The 20,971-nt window shown below is 34.2% G+C and overlaps 3 protein-coding genes and 1 long non-coding RNA gene across 8 annotated transcripts; 1 reads left to right on the forward strand and 3 right to left on the reverse strand.

Annotated features, from left to right (window-relative positions):
• Positions 1-2,116: 2,116 nt before the first annotated feature.
• Positions 2,117-4,398, reverse strand: LOC106344584. 4 transcript variants are annotated; one of them, XR_001270180.1, is made up of 9 exons: positions 4,310-4,331; positions 4,039-4,222; positions 3,728-3,843; positions 3,514-3,607; positions 3,205-3,282; positions 2,842-3,049; positions 2,668-2,761; positions 2,488-2,537; positions 2,119-2,398 (listed from the first exon to the last, which is right to left on the reverse strand). It is a non-coding gene; the product is annotated as an uncharacterized LOC106344584 (long non-coding RNA). The 4 variants fall into 4 exon arrangements; XR_001270181.1 differs by having other exon boundaries at positions 2,117-2,398; positions 3,135-3,282; positions 4,039-4,398; XR_001270178.1 differs by having other exon boundaries at positions 2,124-2,398; positions 4,039-4,396.
• Positions 4,399-4,671: 273 nt separating this feature from the next.
• On the forward strand, positions 4,672-6,277 carry LOC106315747. The gene is made up of 5 exons (XM_013753568.1): positions 4,672-5,071; positions 5,225-5,355; positions 5,454-5,579; positions 5,666-5,793; positions 5,894-6,277. Exons 1-5 carry the CDS (start codon positions 4,867-4,869, stop codon positions 6,189-6,191), a joined length of 888 nt encoding a protein of 295 aa, XP_013609022.1. The 5' UTR covers positions 4,672-4,866; the 3' UTR covers positions 6,192-6,277.
• Positions 6,253-7,662, reverse strand: LOC106315756 (protein phosphatase 1 regulatory subunit 12C). 2 transcript variants are annotated; one of them, XM_013753588.1, is made up of 2 exons: positions 7,463-7,662; positions 6,253-7,013 (listed from the first exon to the last, which is right to left on the reverse strand). In XM_013753588.1, exons 1-2 carry the CDS (start codon positions 7,606-7,608, stop codon positions 6,404-6,406), a joined length of 756 nt encoding a protein of 251 aa, XP_013609042.1. In that variant the 5' UTR covers positions 7,609-7,662; the 3' UTR covers positions 6,253-6,403. The 2 variants fall into 2 exon arrangements, with proteins under 2 accessions (XP_013609042.1, XP_013609035.1); XM_013753581.1 differs by having other exon boundaries at positions 6,253-7,019; positions 7,463-7,654.
• A 3,682-nt stretch (positions 7,663-11,344) lies between these two features.
• LOC106330403 (replication protein A 70 kDa DNA-binding subunit C-like) lies at positions 11,345-13,842 on the reverse strand. Its single transcript, XM_013768875.1, has 11 exons — positions 13,705-13,842; positions 13,364-13,631; positions 13,181-13,277; positions 12,920-13,044; positions 12,733-12,817; positions 12,483-12,618; positions 12,211-12,404; positions 12,000-12,123; positions 11,730-11,910; positions 11,610-11,644; positions 11,345-11,521 (listed from the first exon to the last, which is right to left on the reverse strand). The coding sequence occupies exons 1-11, from the start codon at positions 13,840-13,842 to the stop codon at positions 11,345-11,347; spliced, it is 1,560 nt and encodes a 519-aa protein (XP_013624329.1).
• Between the last annotated feature and the right edge of the window lie 7,129 nt (positions 13,843-20,971).

Below are 20,971 nucleotides of genomic sequence, written 5' to 3' on the forward strand. Positions count from 1 at the left end.
CAGAAACTATTGCGCTTCACGAAGCATGTCGAGAATGTGTGTGTCTTCGATCAATGAGTCAACACATACAAGAAGCAAGCGGAATAGTCAATGAGAAAGAGCCGATGAAAATATTTGAAGATAATTCGGCTTGTGTTGCTCAACTTAAAGAAGGCTATATCAAGAGCGACAGAACAAAGCACATCCCTCTAAGATTTTTCTCGTACATAAGGGAGCTCGAGAAAAATAAAGATGTCGACATCGAATATGTACGATCATGCAACAATCCAGCTGACTTGTTCACCAAAGCTCTTCCGACTACAACATTCCGAAAACACGTCTACGGTATCGGAATGCGGCATTTGCGTGGCCTGTAACGAGGAAGCTAGGTCCACTATTTTCAGGAGGAGATTACAACAGTGTACTCTTTTTCCTTTGTCATGGTTTTTGTCCCAATAGGTTTTTCCATGACCAAGTTTTTAACGAAGCACCAGTTAATACAAGATGAATAATCAAGGGGGTGTTATAAAAGGTGATTAATCATCCGGACACTTGTCATATGTTCCAAATGGTTTTTTCTCTATAACCAATACACGTGTCAAATATAGAGTTTTGTCTTTTTTTTATGTCGGTTAAATGAACCGACTTGTCTCGGTATAAATATGTTGTATTTCTCCTTCTAGTTAATTAATCATAACTCCCTCTCTCCTTTTACGTTTCCAAACAATACAAGAAAAATAATACTTCCTCTGTATCACTTTAAGTGGTGTTTAGAGATTTTAATTTTGATTCATATTATGTGATGTTCTCGTTATTCTAAATAAAATTTAATATCATTAAAAAGTTGTGACCAATTATAAAAGATTATATTTTTTTTTATTGGTTAAACTAATTTTATTTAATGTTACTTTTATGTAACCAAGATAAACTTCATAAAATTTTGTATTTTCTTAATCTTTGTTTAAAAATCTTCAACACCAACTAAAATGATACAGAGGGAGTAAAGTTTATCTTTATTCTATCTTTCTTCCGACACACACACACACCCACAATATACATCTCATAAAAGCCAAGTGGTCCCATCTCATCTCACTCCCTTGTTTTATTAACTAGAGAGAGAGCCCCGCGCTTGCGCGGGGTCGTTGACGTTGGTGTTACTCTATCTTAATATGTTCATATGTGATGCTTTGTTTGTGAATTTTGTGTATTATAATAGGGTTGAGGTGTAGTGATGAACTCTGATACATGTTTTATTGCAGTTGGTGTTGTATATGTTTTCTAGAAAAACAAAATTGTACGGTTTGGATCTTCGTTGGGGCTATAAGCCCAATTGAAAGAGAACGTAATTGAACGGTTGATGGTGATATTGCCGTCTTTTGTATAGCTGGAAAAAGATTTTCTAATTTTTCATCATATGCATGTGTCGATTGGGTTATTTTGGTTGATAAACTAAGTTCGGGTTCAGCTGTATTGGTGAAAATTAGTTACTTTGTTAGTTGTGTCTTCAAGCTGTAATCAATAGTTTGCAACATCTTTGTTTTTTTTCTTGAGTAACAAATTTTGTTTCGTACTTTTGTTATATTGTGTCTTCAACCCTTCTTTGAATTGGATTTCTACGAACACCCAATACTATAAATAAAGATGATATCGGGTTCCTTGGTAAACTGATATGGTTAGCAATCATTCTATGGCAAGCTCATTCATTGCTTGCACATGTTTGTTCAACTTATCTCGTAAATCATGCATTCATTGCTTGCATGTTTGTTCAACTTATCTTGTAAATCATGCATATACCATGACCATTATAATTTTGGAAATCATCGATGAGTTGATGATATTTATAAGCACTTTACAATTGAATAGTTAAAAAAGAATGTTGACTATCAGTCTGCATTTTCATTTTTCGAATAAGAAATAAGAAAGGCAATTAACACATGAAGATTAATAGAAACATTTGTGCATGTAGCTGTTAAATCTACGATGGAGTAAACCTTTGTAGTAATGTTGTTGTTAAAGTTGTGTGGATAATATTAAAGTTTTAATAGTTGCTAATACAGTTTTTTTTTAAGCAAAGTTGCTTATATAGCTCAGGAGATCTATTTTAGAGATGGTATTATTAAAATGCCTACAACTATTAGAATTTTAAATTGTTTAAAACGATGCAATAATAATATTTATATATGTATGTAAATTACTTACGTTCGAGTTAAACCCAAACAAATGTATATAAATAAGTTTACCAAAAAAATGTATAATTCTAGATTTCTGCGTTGTACAAAGTGTAGCTATGGTCCTTGAGGTAGTACCAGAGGATTGTTTGCAATGGTCTAAATAGCCGCCCAGCTTCTTCTTTAATGAAATCGAAATAACACTGCTTCCAGCTTAGGCTTCATTGCAACTTGCAGAAAATTTTGAAACGCTAAACATGAAAGAAAGAAACCTAAATATGTAAGTTCTTTTAAAGCAATAAATAAACATTCACAGTGAATGAAGCAAAAGCGGACATACCAAAGTGGGTAAGCCTCATTGCCATGAAGTGAGAAAAAGAACTCAGAGCTCTGTTTATGAGAAAAACAAAGGAAAAAGAAAAACAAAAGAGCTTGTATTAGGCGTATTAATGTTTAAGAAAGTTTAATAGAAAAGAAAACAGGAAGTCGGAGCTAAGATAGTGGGCGGAGAAATATTAACCTCGTTGTCATGGTGTTTGTGCTAATTCCTCCCTAACTTCACTCTCTACTCTGGAAAGAGATTCCATATCAAGTCCTTATTTAGCTTATGCCGCCTATATACCAATGGGACTCATAGGGAGTGAGTTATGGCCTCACAGGAACTCCATTAAGCATAAGGAAGGAGATAAAATACTTGGTGTGTTACAACTTTGGAGTTGTGAGAGAATATGCGGCTCATAGGGGACATGTGAACTCTGGCCATCATGTTGATCTTAGGAGTATCAAGGATTGCCTTTTGCAGCGACAATGCCCACTGCATTCCCCGTATTGCGAGAGGCCTCATGTATATCAGTGACCTGTAATGTCCATCCATTGTCCAACCTTCTGTCTGGAACCAGTATCTGTATCAGTTTAAAATCAGGTGAAGTCAAATAAAACCTCCAATAAACCAAATCGTGAAACTTAGACAATGGAACTGTCTCGTACTGAATTCTGCGTTTAATGTTGCAGATTTAGAGCTTCGGCCTTAAAAAAAAAAAGATTTAAGGGACTTAACACTTTATCTTCTCCAGGCTCTTTTTACTTCTTTAGGTTAATCTTCAACTCCAACCACACCGGTCACAATCTCATATCGCTGTTTATGACCACATTAGAAAAGTAGAAACCATCAATATCAGTTACAATCATAGAATAGAAAGAGGTCTTATTGAACTATTCTTAAGTGTTATCAGTATCAGTTATAATCACGGACGATACAAAATGAAGTGGAAACACACAACACTATTGATCTAAGTAAGTAGCAACAGATATAACTTTTATAAGTTTATGTATGATGTGACCACAGAATCAAAGATCCTTTATATACCTTGGTATAGAAAGACTGCTATAACTTTTGATATTTAGCTTCTAGAGAGCTGCCTTCTCCTCAAGAACTTTGCTTCCGTTTCATCATGTTGGTTCTGCCATGTAAAAATGAAAAAAAAAAATCATATTATATTTGGGAGCATGCAATCATAACCAACATTCAAACCAAGATTATAAATTCCAGATCTCATTATCATTTACGAAGATTCACTCACATGAATCTCTATTTAGAACCTATACATGTTTCCTGACAGTGAGACTCGAGCTCTCGCGGACATCCGAGTGTTGTCCAGCCAAATTTAACATTCAAAGTAAATATGCAGAGACAATCCTGAGGGTAATATCCATTAGGATGAATTATCTTAGTCAAATTAATAAAGAAGACAAATCTCTAACGTTAACCAAAAATCTCAGAGAGTAAAACTCATCATGAAAGCATTCCAGAGAGAAAGATACAATAAATCAATATGGAAACAAAGGAATAAGGCATCGTTCCAGAGAGAGATACAATAGAATATGAATATACCTGCCGTGATATCAGTCATGGGACATGGAGGCTTGATTTGGAGGAGTAGAGTGATTCCCATGAATTCACCTTGTTGCTTGATGTTTTTCGAGTCAGAAACATGGATCAGGCGACCAACAATGATCTGGGAAGATCTACCGAGTCAAAGGTTGAGTGCGCGAGACAGTGGTTCGTTCTCAATCCGCTGATATATATGATTTCACGGGGAAGGAAAGGAAGGCGTCAAGATCCTAACTGTGATTAACAATTAATCCTGAATTAAAAGAAATACATTGAACCACAGGGAAGGTGAAGACATAACGACATCACTTTTGCAGATCGTGAAAGCCGAAAAGGCGAGGTTGAGTTCTGTAAAGAGGACAACACTGATGCCCTAATCGGATGTAAGAATAAAACGCAACGTTTTACTCATTAATGATACCAAACGAAAAGCCAGACCAGACCAAACCACAACCATGTCCGACTTAAAATAAACCAAATTATAAGTGTGTCAATTTAATTTGGAGGCCCAACACAATATATAATACGAAGCCCACTCGTTTAATCCATGTTTTTTTTTAAAAAAGGAGATGGGATCCACGAAAGTGACGACGTGTCGTATCAAAAATATCTTTATTGTAAGTTTTAGTTGCATACGCGCACACACTTGCATCGTCACAACGACAGTCAAAGGGAAAAGAAAGTGGTAATTACCGTGAAAATATCTGATAATCGGAACTCCTCGAGATTTGATCTCCGGTGACCGACGCTCGATCTTCCGATCACCGTGAAAATATGGATTCTTGAATTTCTTTGTTCCGAGTAAACTCACCGGAGAATAAAGCTAAAATGGATTCTGAAGATACGAAGAGGCAAAAGAGGGTTTTCTCTTTGTTAGCTTTAAGATTCTGTACAGTGATAGTATTCTCGGTCGTCAGCTTCTTCGTCTTGTCGTTTATATTAGGAGTATTAGTGATTATACTCGGTGAACTCTGGGTTTCTTCTTCTACTTCCTCCGCCTCTCTTGCTTCCCGCTGCAAGATTCTTTCCAGCTGTAAGTTGTTATTACTTAAAGCTTTGACCTTTCTTTAGCTCCATCATTAAGTGGCTAGCTTGGTTTTACTTGATGAGTCTTATAGTGAAAAGAAAGGAGAAGGCTTTTATGGATGAGAAGATAAGAGAAACTGATGTTGATCTTTTGATGTAGCGGTTGATCTTAGGTCTTCCAAAGTGTGCGGCATTGGACTTTTGAACAACAAAGCACAACATGTGTTTCATCCTTTTGAGAGAGATAAGTTCAGATGTCGCTATGATTACTATTGGGCTTCTGTCTTCAAGGTGGCGTTTAGCTAGTATAATTTTGCTTTTCGATGAATATCATTCATTCAGCCATATACTGTCTTTTGGTTATGAGTAAACGCCATTCACGTCCACAGGTAGAATATAAAGATCACTTAATGGGTCAAACAAGGCTAGCCTTCTCAGAAGCACCTAATGAAGCCCTTCCCCCTGAGTGCAGGCCTAACTTTGGTGCTGCTTTGCTTACCAAAGATAACTTCAAGGCAGGTTCTTTTAACTCATCAAGATTCTTAGAACAAGTTATTAAGTTCATTTGCTTATTATGAATCTACTTTTTGTGTATCTTCAGGTGAACGAGACTTACGATTGCTGGTACGCAATAGGGATTCCAAAAATCAAGCTTTATCAGGACGGCTTTTTCGGTTGCCAAGCAAATGATCTCTCTTTCACCGACATTTTTAAACAATACGCTGTCTTGTAAGTTCATATGGTTTCTTTCATTAGTACTAGTGTGTCTTGTATTGGCATTGTTATTCGACCGGATTGATCATCTTTCCATTTGTTATTTCTTCTCCAGGCTGTCTAAGTTATTACAGTCCTGGTTTAATGGAAAAGGAAGACCAAAGTACTGGAGATACGATGTGATCGCTGGCATTGTATCTGGCTTCTCAACCTCCATAATCACAGTCTTGGTCGTACGGATCTTAAGCAATGCAAAGTCTTGGTTCCCTCGAGCTTGTTGTTCGGTTAAGAGCAAGCTTTCTAAGGTGAACCTCTTCGTACAAGTGAAGCGTGCGTGTTTGGTCATTGCGTACTTCTACATTCTCGGATGGATGGCTACGCAGTACTTAAAAATTATTTTCCCAAAGGCTTAGAAGAAAACACATGTAAAAGAGTTGTGTGATGTAATCTTAAAATCATTTACAGCGAAAAGTAAGCAATGCAGAGAACAGCTTTAGAATCTGAGGATTGTTTTGATTAAACAGCTAAAAGAAACTGGTGGATTCTTCTACAAACTTATACGAATCACATAAACAAACTGGTGAAATCTCTGAATTATATCATATGATGGATGTTACTACTCATTTCAAGTTGAAGTTCCATTGGTTGGTTCCTCAGTTTCTTCTTCTTGGTCAGCTTCTGTGTCATCACTCTCCTGAAGATGACGAAGAACAACTTTTGGCTTTTTCGCTTTGGAAGAAGTTTCTTCTCTCTCTCCCTCCTCGTTAACATCTTCAGAATCCTTTCTTTTCAAACCCTTATCACCTCCTTCAACATCACAACTCTCTGGTTTCACTTCCTCTGTCTTTTTCTGACTGTTCTTCACCTTATCTTTCCTCGCTTGCTCTTCACATTCTTCAAGGAAGGTTTGGGTTTCAGGGTTACCCGCAACATCCGCAGGATTCTTCCCGGCCTTTGTTGTGGCTCCGACATTAGCTCCTTTCTTAACCAGGTACTTAACGAGGTCCAAGTGAGAACCTTGAGCAGCGTAGTGAAGAGGTGTAAGTCCCTTGCGAGTGATGGACTTCAGTGAAACCCCAGCGGAGAGAAGAGTCCTCACAACTTCCAAGTGTCCCTTTTGGGAAGCAAAGTGGATAGCACCCATATCGTCCACTGCTGCAGCACCAACATCGGCTTTGTTCTTGCATAAGTAGCTCACTACCTCGCTGTGGCCTGCCCATGCTGCTAAGTGTAGTCTATTTCTCCACGAGATCACAATGTTAAGGACAAAGAAACATATACGGTGGAAAAAATCTATCCTTGCTCTTAGCTATAATCTATGAACAAAAATGTTTAAAACTTAACCATTCCCTTAAAAACCAAATCAAACATGAAGGACCTATGGCACAACCAAGAAGCTCGAGATGAGCCTTAACTAAGGCTATATAACCTTTCTTTTAGCTATAATCTATGAAAAAAATTGCTTGAAACTTGGCCATTCTTGAGTCTTAACAACCAAAGCAAGGCTCGAGATTCAAAACAAGCTATACACGCCACAATCAAATGTTGAATGAATCATAGATGAGGCCCCTAACTAAGGTCATAGCAAACAACAATCAGCAAATACATCTCGGAGAAGATAACTTTCATGATCGAACACTATAAAATCGAAGACTGAGTGATTTTGCGAGAAGAAAAAGGATACGGAGTCCGAGAATGCTTATCCCTCGAATTGACGGCCAAAGGATTAGAGCTGATGATTAACTGAACTGCCGCTAAATCACCGGATCTCGCCGCGGAGTGAAGATCCGCCGATGCTCCTGATTTTCCGCCGCCGCTTCCGCCTGCCATGTCGTCTTCTCTGTTTCTCTGTTCAGCTCTTCGATTCGTACCAGTGAGAGCTATTGCGGTCCGGGTGAAATACAAACGGGCCGGGTTTAATCGAGTATAAGATTGGGCTTACCCAATTAAGCCCATTTTACACGACTTTCTAAACATTAAAGATATTTCACAGATGCAAATAAACGAAAAAGTAGTAAAACAAAGGACTAATTGGCGTAATAGCCAATTTTGAGAGGAAAATTAAGAATATATCACTGATGTTGACATTATAGTTTTCCTAGCCTTTTCTTCATTTTCTTCCGGTTTAATAGCTAATTTTGAGAGAAAAATAAATATAAATTTTGTGCCGTTTTTGATTTTTTTTTTTTATCGTATTCCACTAAATTCTACATCTTCGTTTTTATCATGGTTGATAATGGAAGTTATCTTCTCCGAGATGTATTTGCTGATTGTTCTATGCTATGGCAGTTAGGGCTCATCTCGAGATTCTTGCTTGTTCAAACATTGGCTTCATCTATATCACATGTCACTGTATTTTTGCCGGTTTTTACCTCATTTGTTTCAAGAAATTGTGAAAACATTCATATGCTAACTTACTCATTTATACACAATCTATAACTTATATAAATCAAACAGTTTTAATAGACAAAGAGATATATAGTCTATGGTTTGTACTAATATATCCGCATACATAATTTTCGGCAACACAAATACAATTAAATTAGGATTGGATCCGCGCCCTGCGCGGGGTGAGGTTGGTATTAAAATGATCTATAGATATGATGTATTAAAATTATAAAACTGTATTTTGAATGGTTTGTATTATTTAAAGTGAACTATATATATTCTATAAAAGCATATATTATTATAGAAATGAAATAAAGTCGACTTTATGTAGTAGACATTAATTCTTAAAATTGTTTGTTTATATTTGGTGGATTTTGATGTATAGAATAATTTAATGTTGTTGGGCCTTATTGTATACTTGTCTAAAATCAAAAAGAAAAATTAGTATTCTTTAAAAAAAAATCAAATTGCGTAATAAAGGGTATCCAAGAAAATAACACGCTGCTTAATTTTTAATTTTCCACAATATTTATAACGAATAAATAGAAACCCAGCGGGTAAACACATCAATATTTCGGGGCTTTAAAAAAGATTTATATTGAGCTTTTGTGACAAAATTATAAGCCCAATTGTTACTGAATTAAAAATTGCAATTTTGTAATATTTTTTTGCTTAATTACCAACGCAAAAAATAAATGGACAGAGAAATAGGCGGTGACGATGGCGAAAGGGGAAGGCGGGGTGGAAGGGGGTTAGGGTTTGGTACCTCATGAATTGCAATTGGCAGTAGATCGTCCAGATAATTTCATATCGTTTATATCCCCTTGTATAATTAGTTTTTCAGATTCTTCAATGACATTGTCGTTCTGTTCATTGAAACATCTAATAAATTTTTTTTTTTTGGCTTCTATCTAAACCGAAGGCGGAGGTCAAATCGAAGTATCACCATCTTGCAAAACTCTGATCCGTGAAGCTGGATTGATTGAAGGTTACAATCCCAACTGTTGGAATTATTCAGGTTCTAGCATGGATAATGTTTAATTTTTTTCAAATTGCTTTATCTATCTCTCTATTTAGAAAGTAATATCATATCTCCAATGATTTACCCAGTTTTGATATGTGTCCACTTGCAATGATTTTACATCCAGTCCATGGCAGTTTACATAAGGATAGTTAGAGTCATTGAATCGTTAAATTTTTCAGCTGTTAGCAGTTTGGATCGTTTTTTGTGATTAATATATTAAATCACGGAAAAATATATTATAAATTCACGTTTAAAATTCAAAGATAACATAAGTAGAAACACCAAATATGAAAGCAAAAAACCATAATTCAAAGCAACAAAACATAATTAAACGACAGCATTAAATCTTAGATCGTAACCAGCTCAGCTCATCAATGATTCTTTTCTTCAGTAGGCATAAATATAATGTGGGAACTTTCTCCGCTGAGCTTAGGACACTTGTTTCTCATACGAAATGATGTCTTCGGGACTGAACTCAATCGAATGTCAACTTGCATAGAACAATAGGACAATAAGCAGGCATGGACAATAGTAAAATAAGTGATTTCAAACTGATCAATTTTAAAGTTACCTTGGCTTGGTTTTCCCATATTGATACCAATACGTTTCGGATCTATACCTATTGGTTTGACTAAAACTTGAACGGTTGAATCTGATTGCCCCACCATGGGATTAACAGTAGGAGTGTCATCTGTAAATGGAAATTTACGCTTTTGTTGCAATCGTAATCTCCTTTCAGTTCTGGCGTTTTTGGCGTCGTTAGCCACGACATTTGTAATGTCAGCTAAAATAGCACCCTGAGTATTACAGACCGGAATCACTGTGTTTACATTCATCTTGCTCTCTTCCATACCGTTTAAGAAGATGAATGTTGATCAAAATAAGTTAGACATGTAAATAGGATTTTAACCATAATAACAGATTAGTTTGTATTAAAAGTAAGATAGAGAACCTTGTCTCTGCTTTTTTGATACTTGATGTTCATCTGTACTGTGTTCTCTTTTTCTCGGGGGTCGACTGTTCTTATTCATCTCAAATGTTCTTAGGTGAAATGCTGCATTACAGTTCTATGGACTTCTTCCACATATTTAGTTTTGTTCATCAATTTCGATAGGCTCCTTTATTACGTTCAGTTTATTTACTAATTATGCGCACTCTAGTACAGATTTGGGAATAAAATCACATAGAATATTTGATTGCTTTGAATCCTTATTTCACTCTGATGGACACATTAAATGTCTTTGAGTGTAAGACTAATTTTTCTAAATTATCCGCAGTTCTCTAACTTATGAGTTTAATATAGCTGATAAGGTAATATGACTTTAACATAATTCATTGTTCCTTCCAGATGACATTAATCCCTTGCTATTTAAATGAACTCAAAGGTAATATGATTTTAACATAATGAATTTTCACCAAATATTATAACTGTATTGCAAAAAAATCGTACACAATTGTAATAAATAAAACTTAATCATGTGCTTGATATTAAAAATGTCAGGAAGACTATAAAGTCCATGGAACGTTCCAAATGATTATATGGGAGAACAGATAACTCATTGTTCATATCTCGCGAAAAGGTAAGACACAGAACATTTATCTCAAATTTTATTTACAGTTTATAACTTTAAATTCACAGTTACAAATAAGGGTATAATATCCTAGTAGGTTGAACAATCTACTAAATTTTTAAAAAATACCCTTAGCATGAATTCACCATCATTGATTTGTATTAGAAACTATGTTAGTAATAAAGTAGGAGAATCTAGACAATTGACAAAATATATAAAAAATTTACACGGATCCAGGTTTGCAAGGTAACAAAAAGAACCACATTTTCTCAACTCTTAAAGCAACCGAGTTTATGCTGTGTTATTTGAAACTTTAAGTTTGATCAAAATCAAACTACTCACGGAAGGAATATTAGTTGCATATGTAGAAAAACATAAAAAGAGGTTGAAACATAATTAAAATGAGAGTAGAGGGTACATATATTAAATAAAGGTAGACAACACGCAATCTGGGAAAAAAATCCCAATTACTAAAAATGCAACAAATTACGCACAAAACAGAAAACCCAAAAAAAATCTGAAAAACATGCAAGTTCTTGAAGAAAACAAAACCTCTACTCTCTTAAAATTCAAATAAACCGCTTTAGCCACTTTTATCTTTCTTCTCCTTCTTGATCTTCACTGGACAATTAGTGCGCGTAACAGAAGTCTGGTCAAATGTTTCATCCAGATTGATAACCGGTGCCCCAATTCTTTTAGCTGGAGTTAGACTCGTTGAGTCAGACTGCTGAGATGAACAGCCACGCAACATCATCGAACCCTAATATTACGAAATTACAACCATATATATTAGATATCTATTACTTTAACTTTCAAAAATATTCACTGATTCTGATGATATAAATTACCTCTGGTGCATCAGAAACAATACTGTTATCAATAGCTTTGAAAGTTTCACTTCCCTGTCATTCATGACTTTTCTATTTAGTAAATCATCAATTATAAAACAAATTGATATTGAACATTACTAACCGTTGGGGATTGAGTCAGGTCAAACTGAGAAATCATATCAGTGTTAGTGATAATCTTCAACACCTTGTAGGTTTCATGCTTGTACAGATAGTTTTCCCGCTCGATCTGTATCTTGAAGAGAAAGGTTTTACCAACCAAATTGTTGATAGCAGCCGGCAAAAGATACGGTTCTTGAACCTCCTACACCGAAAAAGAAAAGACAATTCATATACTTATAAGAAAAATCTAGGTTTTACTATAACTGTTTTAAGAGATTATATAATAACCTCATCGGTTATGGGTCCAGTAAGCTCAATGCAAGGCTGATGTAAGAGCTTCTGTGCTAGGTTATCAAACAGTAGGAACTTAGTGTCGCTTGTATGATCGAGTACAACCACATGCAACTTATACCTGGGACATAAAAGTTTAACTTACTTAAAACTAAAGTAATTCTAATAAATAAATCAAGTATAATATTCAAAATTTCATATTAGTAACCTAGGAATAAGTCGGGGGTCGTGCTGATTGCATTTCACACAAAAGTAATTGTGCTTGAACACATCGAGTCCATCATCCTCAGACTCGCTTGGCACTGTGAGCACTTTTTTTGAACACACCTTGCAGCTCAGATAGAACCACCCCATGTCTGAATCAATCCCGACAATAGTGCACATAACAACGCACTTCTCCACCTGATACATAAACGATATGATTTCATAAACTGTGGTTTTCTAAAGTGTAAAGATATCCAATATCTAAAAAATGCATACCTGTCTTGAAGCCTTCACATCAGCAATGCTTTTCCGTGGGGTATGGATAAAGAAATCATCCTTGTCAGAAACACCATTAGTTAATGCAAGAGGCTTAGGGTCAACAATGGCCAAGGCCATATCATCCTTAGGTAACCTACATCATTATATAAACATTTCACTCCTTTTTCCATATTGATAGTACAAACTCTATGATTTTCGATTTAAGACGAACATGATGGGAATCCTTGATTTGCAAATTTATACTTACAATTCAATAAACGGTTGAACCTCCTCCAAATTAGGATTCAAAGCAACATCGGAAACATTGTATGCATTCGAGATGGAACGTTCATCTAAAGAATGAAACCAAAGTCACCAATAATTATAGTTACTTGACTTAATAATGAAGAGATGATATAAATAAAATATGATATTGTACAAAGGTTTTGATTTACCTTTCCAGACTTTTATTTTGCCGAAACGCAACACTACGATGATCTTATGTTCACCTCTTAGCTGGATAGCATCATTGACATCTGTTGCAAATTTACCCCATAGCACCATCGGCAGACGATCATCACTGCAAAAATATTAAAACAGATCTTTAAGCTAATACCCAAAATTCCTCAACGTCCTAGACAACAAAAATTTGAGAATAAATTGAACCCTTTTCACGCAAAAGACAACAAAACAATGGACAAATTAAAATGTCTTACTCTTGGTTCCTTAATTCCAGTGACAGCTTCTGGGTATCTTTTCCATTCACAGAAATAACTTCCACATGGGAAACCTCAACAATATGTCCGATAACATCTGCAATAAGGGAAAAACACAAAATCAAAGTTTAAACCAAAACGTCATCTAGCAAATACAAACGTAATGAATGATGTAAGACTCACCAACCAAGCAGTCCGTGTTCTGACTACCATCCTTAATAGACTCAAACTTGACCGGGTCTAAACCAGTCAAGTTTGAAGGCAAAGCATCACACATTCTTAGTCGAGTCGTCGGGAGGAACACAATTCGGTAAGGGTGCTTTGTGGGGCGATAAGATCCAGCAGCCATTGTGACGATGAAATTCACCATCAACTTCGATTCACCTTGACTGATTAAGGTCACGAACTGGCTGACCAATTCTTTCTTCACAGTAGCATGGATCATATCGCCCTGCAAGATAAATTAGCAACATAAGAAGAGTTTCAAAATGATCAAATATGTATGTTGTCAACAGCGTGCTTACTTTTGAATCAGCTAACACCATTTCCATTGTTTCTCCCAGAGCACAAGTATACTGCTTCCAAAGACGAATCACCTTAACACGAATTTTCCACATCGACTTGAACGGCTTCAAATCGCTAACAAAGTCCAAACCTGCCATTAGACTCGATAGTCACAGAAAATTAGAGCTTAAGAAATAGAGAGAAGACGATATCGTTGAAGCAATCCCATCTTCCATATTTATATAAGTTTCTTTTTTTCCGCATAAATGCGATATTACCCAAAATATATTCTTGATCAAACTAATTGGCAATTTTCAAGTTAAAATATATTGAAATGTTTTGTTTTTGGAAGTTAATAGATACCACAGAAGACTATTTTAGGTTATTATTAAACTTGCAAATCAAGGATTCCGTTTGTGATATCCTTGACTTTGAAAATAATATTATTCACGGCAATCAGCACTTATTACATAAATTCAAAATTATGCGTGATTGCAATCCAGTATTTCCATATACAATATGATATTGACCAAAAGAAATACCTTAATTCACGTTTGAGATCACCATATTACAAAAACAGCACTCATTTGTATCCTAAATCTTATTTGCTTGATACTATTTGAAAGATCATAATCTTCCAATTTACGATTTTGAATTGATGAGATGAAGTAAATATTATACATGAACATTTGTCAAAATTATGATTTTAAATTTTTGGAGTTTTATTTTATTCAAAAAATAAAGACTGGCCACGGAAAACATGTTAAAATTAAATCATTTTTTTGTACCTTTGAATTTATGATCATAATAACATTTGAATATTAAAAAAAGAGGTTTCTCCAATTTTACAAAGAATATTTAGAATACAATAAAACTCCAAAAATTTAAAATCATAATTTCCATATATGTAAATGTATAACATTTCCAGCAAATTAAACTGTTCATATATTTGTTTATGATTATATTCTAATAAGCGTATTTTACTTTTTGTGTTTTAAATCCTTGGAGATGATCATAGAAACTGATGAGCATGAAACAGAGGATATCAAACGGACATAGTTTGATTAAGCACAAAGGTGATAGTAGATGATATGTGTAATAGAGTTCAACTTGGTCAGCGATTATTCCAAATTACTATAGAAGAACATTATCAACTAATGTTATATGAATTATACACAGCATTGACTAAATGAGCTTTATAGTCGAGAGATGCAAATATCAAATGTCTGTCCAATGGCGATAATAGTAAATTGTTAGGGTGAGTGTGGCTGTTTTCCAAAGGGGTCTGAGAAGCTCTATCTATCTGACACGTCGCCATAATGGCAAACCTGTAAATATATTACCATTTTGAGGTTACTTTTTTTTTTTTGCTTTCCTTTTTAATAATAAGGGGATGAGGAAAAAGGGTATACAACTCGATTTGAATCATGATTAGGATTTACAAATTTGCCTTTACAATCTACGAAAGAGTGCAACATGCCAACATCGACAAACTCATATGTCAGAGAGGACTCATACGGTCATACCTAATGTGAAACCGTTAATGTTTTAGTCAGTCAGAAATCAAGAATGATGTCCATGACAGAGATATTTTACCTATTCGAGGTATTTCTATATGTGAAAACCAATATTTTTTTTTTTCATCTGGTATTATTATTATAAACAAGTTCATATGATACAAAAGGCCCAAAAGAAAACCAATACATATAGCAAATAAAATTATAGAAACTAATTAAATTGGAGAAAAAATACGATATATTCATGGAATAAAGATTAGATAAGGCTGTATACAGTGGCGGAGCCGGAATCAATTTACACTGAGGTCAAAATAATTTTATGGGATCAAAATTTATTATTAAATGTGGTCAAAATAATTTTTCTTTAACAAAAACAAAAAAAAAATTAAAAAATAGTGGGGTCAGCTGACCCCACTCCCCATACAGTCCCTCCGCCCCTGGCCGTATAGGTTAAAGGGATATGATCGCCATCTTGGAAAAAAGTACAACACAGGTCCAAGTTGCATGGGAAGGTTCCTCAAATCATAACATTATTTTCCAAAATTCAGATCCCGTATAAAACACAAAATATTTAGTTGTTCCAAGCTATACAATATTATACAGCAAGTTGCATATAATTAACGTTGATCAATGATATTGTAAAGAAAAATCTTCAAGCATTTTTCCATCTAATCAAATTATACCAATTATAAATGATAAATTCATAAAGGATTCCCACATAAAACGTATAATACCCTTTAAACTATATAGTTCTTTTGTTTTTCGACCTTTTTTATTGAAATATTTTTGTTTCACAGATGTTATTTGAGAATCTTTACCCAACAAAAAAAAAGTATAAACAACTGGTTACGTTCTATAGCAAAGACAATTTCCTAAATAAAACGAATGTCAACAATGTAAAGTCACAATTACAATGAGTCTTACAAAGCAGTGTTTGTTATTTCACATTTATACCGATTTTATTATTAAATATCAAAATCAGAAGCAGTCAATTCATCACCGTCATACATACGTGGCATCCTTCTTATTGGGGCCTTTTAATATAGTTTTTATAAATAAAAATCATATACTACAAAAATGATATGGATAATGGAGTTTGTGATATTGTAATCCATTTCCATACAGATACGGAGCCATACGTTTCCACAATATATGTGATGTATATTTAAAATTAAAGCATTTTGGCAAAAATATATCTATACAACCATTAAGAATTATTGTCAATCAGCAATCGTCATATGGGGTACAATTTGAATAAGCAATCCTTTCAACTTGACACTTTGGTGATATCAAACGTCATCACCTCAATAGTAAAAACGCAAGTCAATGTCGCTTTACGATTATGGCTTGGGTTAAGGAAATCAAATTAATCATTGTGACTAAACACTATAGTCTATAGATATAATTAATGAATTGATTATTCATGCGGTTCGTTTGTGTTACGTTAAATTATCTTATAGATACTTGTCAGTTGTCACAATTAGATATTTAGATACGTACGTATGTATATAAGGTATATACGTATAAATGTAAATGTAATGAAATTATTCATATCAATTATCTACCGTGTACCTGCCAACTATTGTGGATGAGGATCTCACCCACTCACGACTTGCATTAAAATCCAAGAAAAAAACCTGTGAAAATAAAGAAGCAACATACTATTTTTAAAAATCACAAAACCCAACATCATGTAATTTTCATTAGATTCGTCGATCCCATTAAAGTAAACCACTTGCAACTCTTAAAATATAGACTAGCGGCAACATTATCGGGCTTTCTTTATATATGGGATCTGCGGGAATATATGCTAATGTCCTGAGGATTAAATTCTTATAAAAGTAGAAACACTTCCAAAACCAATGTATCGATTCAGACCTACCTAAAAGTTATCGACATAATTAATATTATCTTATAATTATTCCATATTAAGTACACTAAATATCTTGTAGGTTTGGCAAGAAAGGAGAAAAAGTTTATTATGTAGGTTCAGCTTTTGAGGAATCTAAGAAATATACCGGACCTAACTTATGTTTTTGAATAATTGATTCCAAAAAAACAAAATTAAGTAACGGCAGGGCCAGAAAAATATAGCCATTTGCAACCCTTCCCGTGGACTTCAGACGGGCCCTGTTAATCACCGACTCTAACTCTTCACCTGACTCACTGACTCTTCTACCTAGGTTATTGGTGCATTTGACTTTTTTCGAACCCAAAACATCATCCTTTGTCAATTGATATTCAGTTTGATTAGTTATTGAGTATTGATTTCGGTTAGAATTAAACCGATTTGAAATTGATTTAAATCTGGTTCAATTAAAATCGAATCCGGTTAAAGAAAATCGGTTGGTTCAATTCGATTTCAATTTGGTTAAGGGTTGACCGGATTGGGTCAGGGTTGACCGGTTTGGGTCAGGGTTGACCATTGACCGACGAGTTGATCTTTTGACCAGATCGTCGGTTATCCGTTTTTAACTATTCGAAGAACGTTCTAACTCAATTTTTCGTCTTGATTTCAGATTTGAAGTCTTTTTGAGCAGCATGAGTTGATAGCTAATACTTTTCTACATAGCTAAGGTGAGGGTATATTCTGTAAATCTCGTATCAGTGTAGAATTCTTCCTATGTTAGTTTAGTTTTGAATCATGATCCTTCTGTTTGAATTAAGTATTGTGTGATAGTTAGGATGTTTAATGTAAACCAGAAATAGGGGTCTAGAGGATTCAACTATTGTTTGGATTGTATTATGTTAAGTAATTTTATATATATAATATATAAAGATATAGTAGAATTATGTGGTGGGCGGGTGTTCAGAAATGTTTGAACTAGCGACGCAAATGTAGTGTGCGTAGGCCCAGAGACGTCTGAGCTAGCGATGCAGATTGTGTGTGGGCGGGGTGCAGAGACGTTTGCATATCGACGCATGTTTTGTGTGCGGGGGTGTAGAGACATATTGTACTAGTGACACATAGTATTTATATTCTTATGAAGAAATGCGGGGTGTATGAATTAGCTATGTGCTATCATCACATTGTTTGTGTTTGTGTGATGCACTGGGCATCGTTTATATTCGTGTTAGAGCTAAACTCCCATAGTGGGAGTTCTATTACTCAAATAAGTGGTTTGCGTGTTTAGCATCCCATACCTCACTGAATGATTCTCTTGTTACTCACCCCTCTTTTTTTTTTCCTTTTTTCAAGTGAGACTTACGAACATGAGTGATTGCTATCTGATTAGTGCTTTTGGGCATTTTTTTTTCCTTTTTAGACTTGTGGTTTTTATGGTTTTATCGATATTTTCGGGATTTATCTCATTTATTGGATGTATGGCTATTTATTAGATTTTGGTGTTTGGAGACGATTTATGAGGATCAATAAATGGAGATTTCAGTATTATTATTTATTGTTTTATTTTGGAAAATACGAGTATTACATTTTGGTATCAATTGGTGACAACCTGTCTTGTGTGAGGGTTATTAAAATTGGTGACAACGTGTCTTGTGGGAGAGTTATTAAAGGGTAGATCTTGGGTTCGAGGAACATCAAGCGCACCAATAACCTATACGGAGGAGTCAGTAAAGACTCACAAATGAGGAGTTAGTGTTGATGCTCTACAGAGCCACTCTGAAGTTCACGGGATGGGTTGTTACATCAGTAGCTAATATATTTTCAATATAGAGTTTATATTACACAATGCATGATATTTAATATATAGGAGGATAATAAGTATATATGATTTTCCATATGTATTTTAGTTCTCTTTTATTGTGAAACAATTTACAAATACTATAAATTATAGAGTTTATATTACACAGTGCATGATATTTAATATATAGGAAGGATAATAAGTATATATGATTTTCCATATGTATTTTAGTTCTCTTTTATTGTGAAACAATTTATACATACTATAAATTATCAATATATAACTTTTTTGATTAATTTTGGGCTATTCTGAGTATACGAAAATGTCCAGACTAATCTCGAAAGAAAATTGTAGTCCACTTATAAACTCTATTTTTGAATATTTAATTTCGCCAGTGGAAACGCATGGAACAAGATGACAACTCCTAATCCAGTGAAAACACCACGATGTAATTGTCAATACATAAAATTATAACACGGCGTCTTCATAACACAAATTAACCATATGATTGGCCTATTTTCATCTTTTTGGACATCTGAAAATTTCTTTAAGCAATAGGAAAATAATCTTCTTTCCATGGGTACATGGTTTATTTTCATTTACATTGATATTTTTTACCAAATAAATTATTTATAGAGCAACTGACTAATTAAATTTTATGTTACATTTTGACGTGAAATTTTTTGATGTTTCTAAAGAGGGCTGTTTCATGCACATCATACATGTTCTCGTGATTATCGTTTTTATTTTTGCTATAATTTTCGTATTTTGGTAAAAAAGAATTCATAATTTGGCATCACACAAAATAACGTTTAGCGTTACAGTATAAGTAGGAAAACAAGTAACGCAAACCAAACAAATTTCCAAACCTTAATTGTATTTTTATCATAATTTTCAGTCATTTTTATCACTTTTATCTAAGTTTTGTAGATAAGAACAACAAAAAATAAAATATTGTGGTAAATACAAAAATTTAGAAACTTTAAAAATCAAAAATATATCAGGCAAAAAAATATTTTTAATAAAAGTTAACCTTTGAGTTAATTTATTTTATCTACATTGATGATGATTGTTAAGAAGCAAATGTAATTATTTTAAAATCTGAGACGTACAAAAATTTACTATAGATCTACAAATATATAAAATATGGAAAAGTAAATTTTGGCACATGTAAACCTAAAATTAATATAAGAAATAATTGATTATGTCAAAAGTTATAAACAAAAATTAAACATGTAGATTGTTCATGCAACATAACTAATGCTATACATTATTAATTTTTTTTTAAAAAGACATTATTAATTTGTTAGATATAATTTATCTAACAAATTAATAATGTGGATCATTATATTATATTATTTACACCCAAAAAATTTATATCACATTACGATAGTCTTGAAGTTTTGTATGTTTCTAAAGAGGGGTGTTTCATGCATATTGTACGTGTTCTCGTGATTCCCGCTTTTATTTTTGATATTGTTATGAATCATGAATTGAATGGTCCATAAGTTAAACCATACAAATGGTCCATAACTTAAACCATACAAGTTCAAAACTAAAGTCCATTGGAGGTTTATATCCAGCCACATGGAAGATCCATTCAACCTTAGTCTTTATGAGTTTGACCATGTCATTATGTAGAGTATCTTTGCAATCAATTCTCCCTTTGACTCCACCTTGTATGAACCACTATATATAGTGGTATAAGCAATAAGAAATATACAACACATTCTCACAAATCTTCTCTCAAATCTTAACACGTTATCAGCACGAGACTCTCTCCACCTGAGCAATCCCATCCGCCGGCGATCATCTCTTTTCCGGCCATCTATTCCGGCCCTCAGCCTTGCTCCGCCGGCCAAGTCTATCCCTCTCACGGTTTTTCGGCCAGCTCCTCCACCTCTCTCTCAACCAGCTCATCCGCGGATCAGCTCTCTCTCACGGTGGTCCATTCAGATCAATTTGGTGTTTTCTAAAAGGTAAACTAATATATCCATAAAATCTAAGAACACCACATATCTGAATCCTGATTATTAGATCTATTTGAATCATAAAACTTATAAAAATCTATAGATCTAAAATTATCACAAATATTAATCTTGAATCTAAGATCTATATGAATCTTG

Source organism: Brassica oleracea, chromosome C1, assembly GCF_000695525.1.
Source record: "Brassica oleracea var. oleracea cultivar TO1000 chromosome C1, BOL, whole genome shotgun sequence".
Lineage (NCBI taxonomy): Eukaryota > Viridiplantae > Streptophyta > Magnoliopsida > Brassicales > Brassicaceae > Brassica > Brassica oleracea.

Bases quoted from the DNA above. Each gene is read 5' to 3' on its own strand.
- LOC106330403 (XM_013768875.1), bottom strand. From the start codon at position 13,842: ATGGCAGGTTTGGACTTTGTTAGCGATTTGAAGCCGTTCAAGTCGATG. The intron at 13,045-13,180 runs GTAAGACATTTT...ATATTTTTGCAG, and splicing joins CTGGAATTAAGGAACCAAGA to TGATGATCGTCTGCCGATGG. The intron at 11,911-11,999 runs GTTATTATATAA...TCGGTGTAGGAG, and splicing joins CTGGACCCATAACCGATGAG to GTTCAAGAACCGTATCTTTT.
- LOC106315756 (XM_013753581.1), bottom strand. From the start codon at position 7,608: ATGGCAGGCGGAAGCGGCGGCGGAAAATCAGGAGCATCGGCGGATCTT. The intron at 7,020-7,462 runs GTATCCTTTTTC...GATCTCGTGGAG, and splicing joins GATAAGCATTCTCGGACTCC to AAATAGACTACACTTAGCAG.
- LOC106315747 (XM_013753568.1), top strand. From the start codon at position 4,867: ATGGATTCTGAAGATACGAAGAGGCAAAAGAGGGTTTTCTCTTTGTTA. The intron at 5,072-5,224 runs GTAAGTTGTTAT...CTTTTGATGTAG, and splicing joins CTGCAAGATTCTTTCCAGCT to CGGTTGATCTTAGGTCTTCC. The intron at 5,356-5,453 runs GTGGCGTTTAGC...TCACGTCCACAG, and splicing joins ATTGGGCTTCTGTCTTCAAG to GTAGAATATAAAGATCACTT.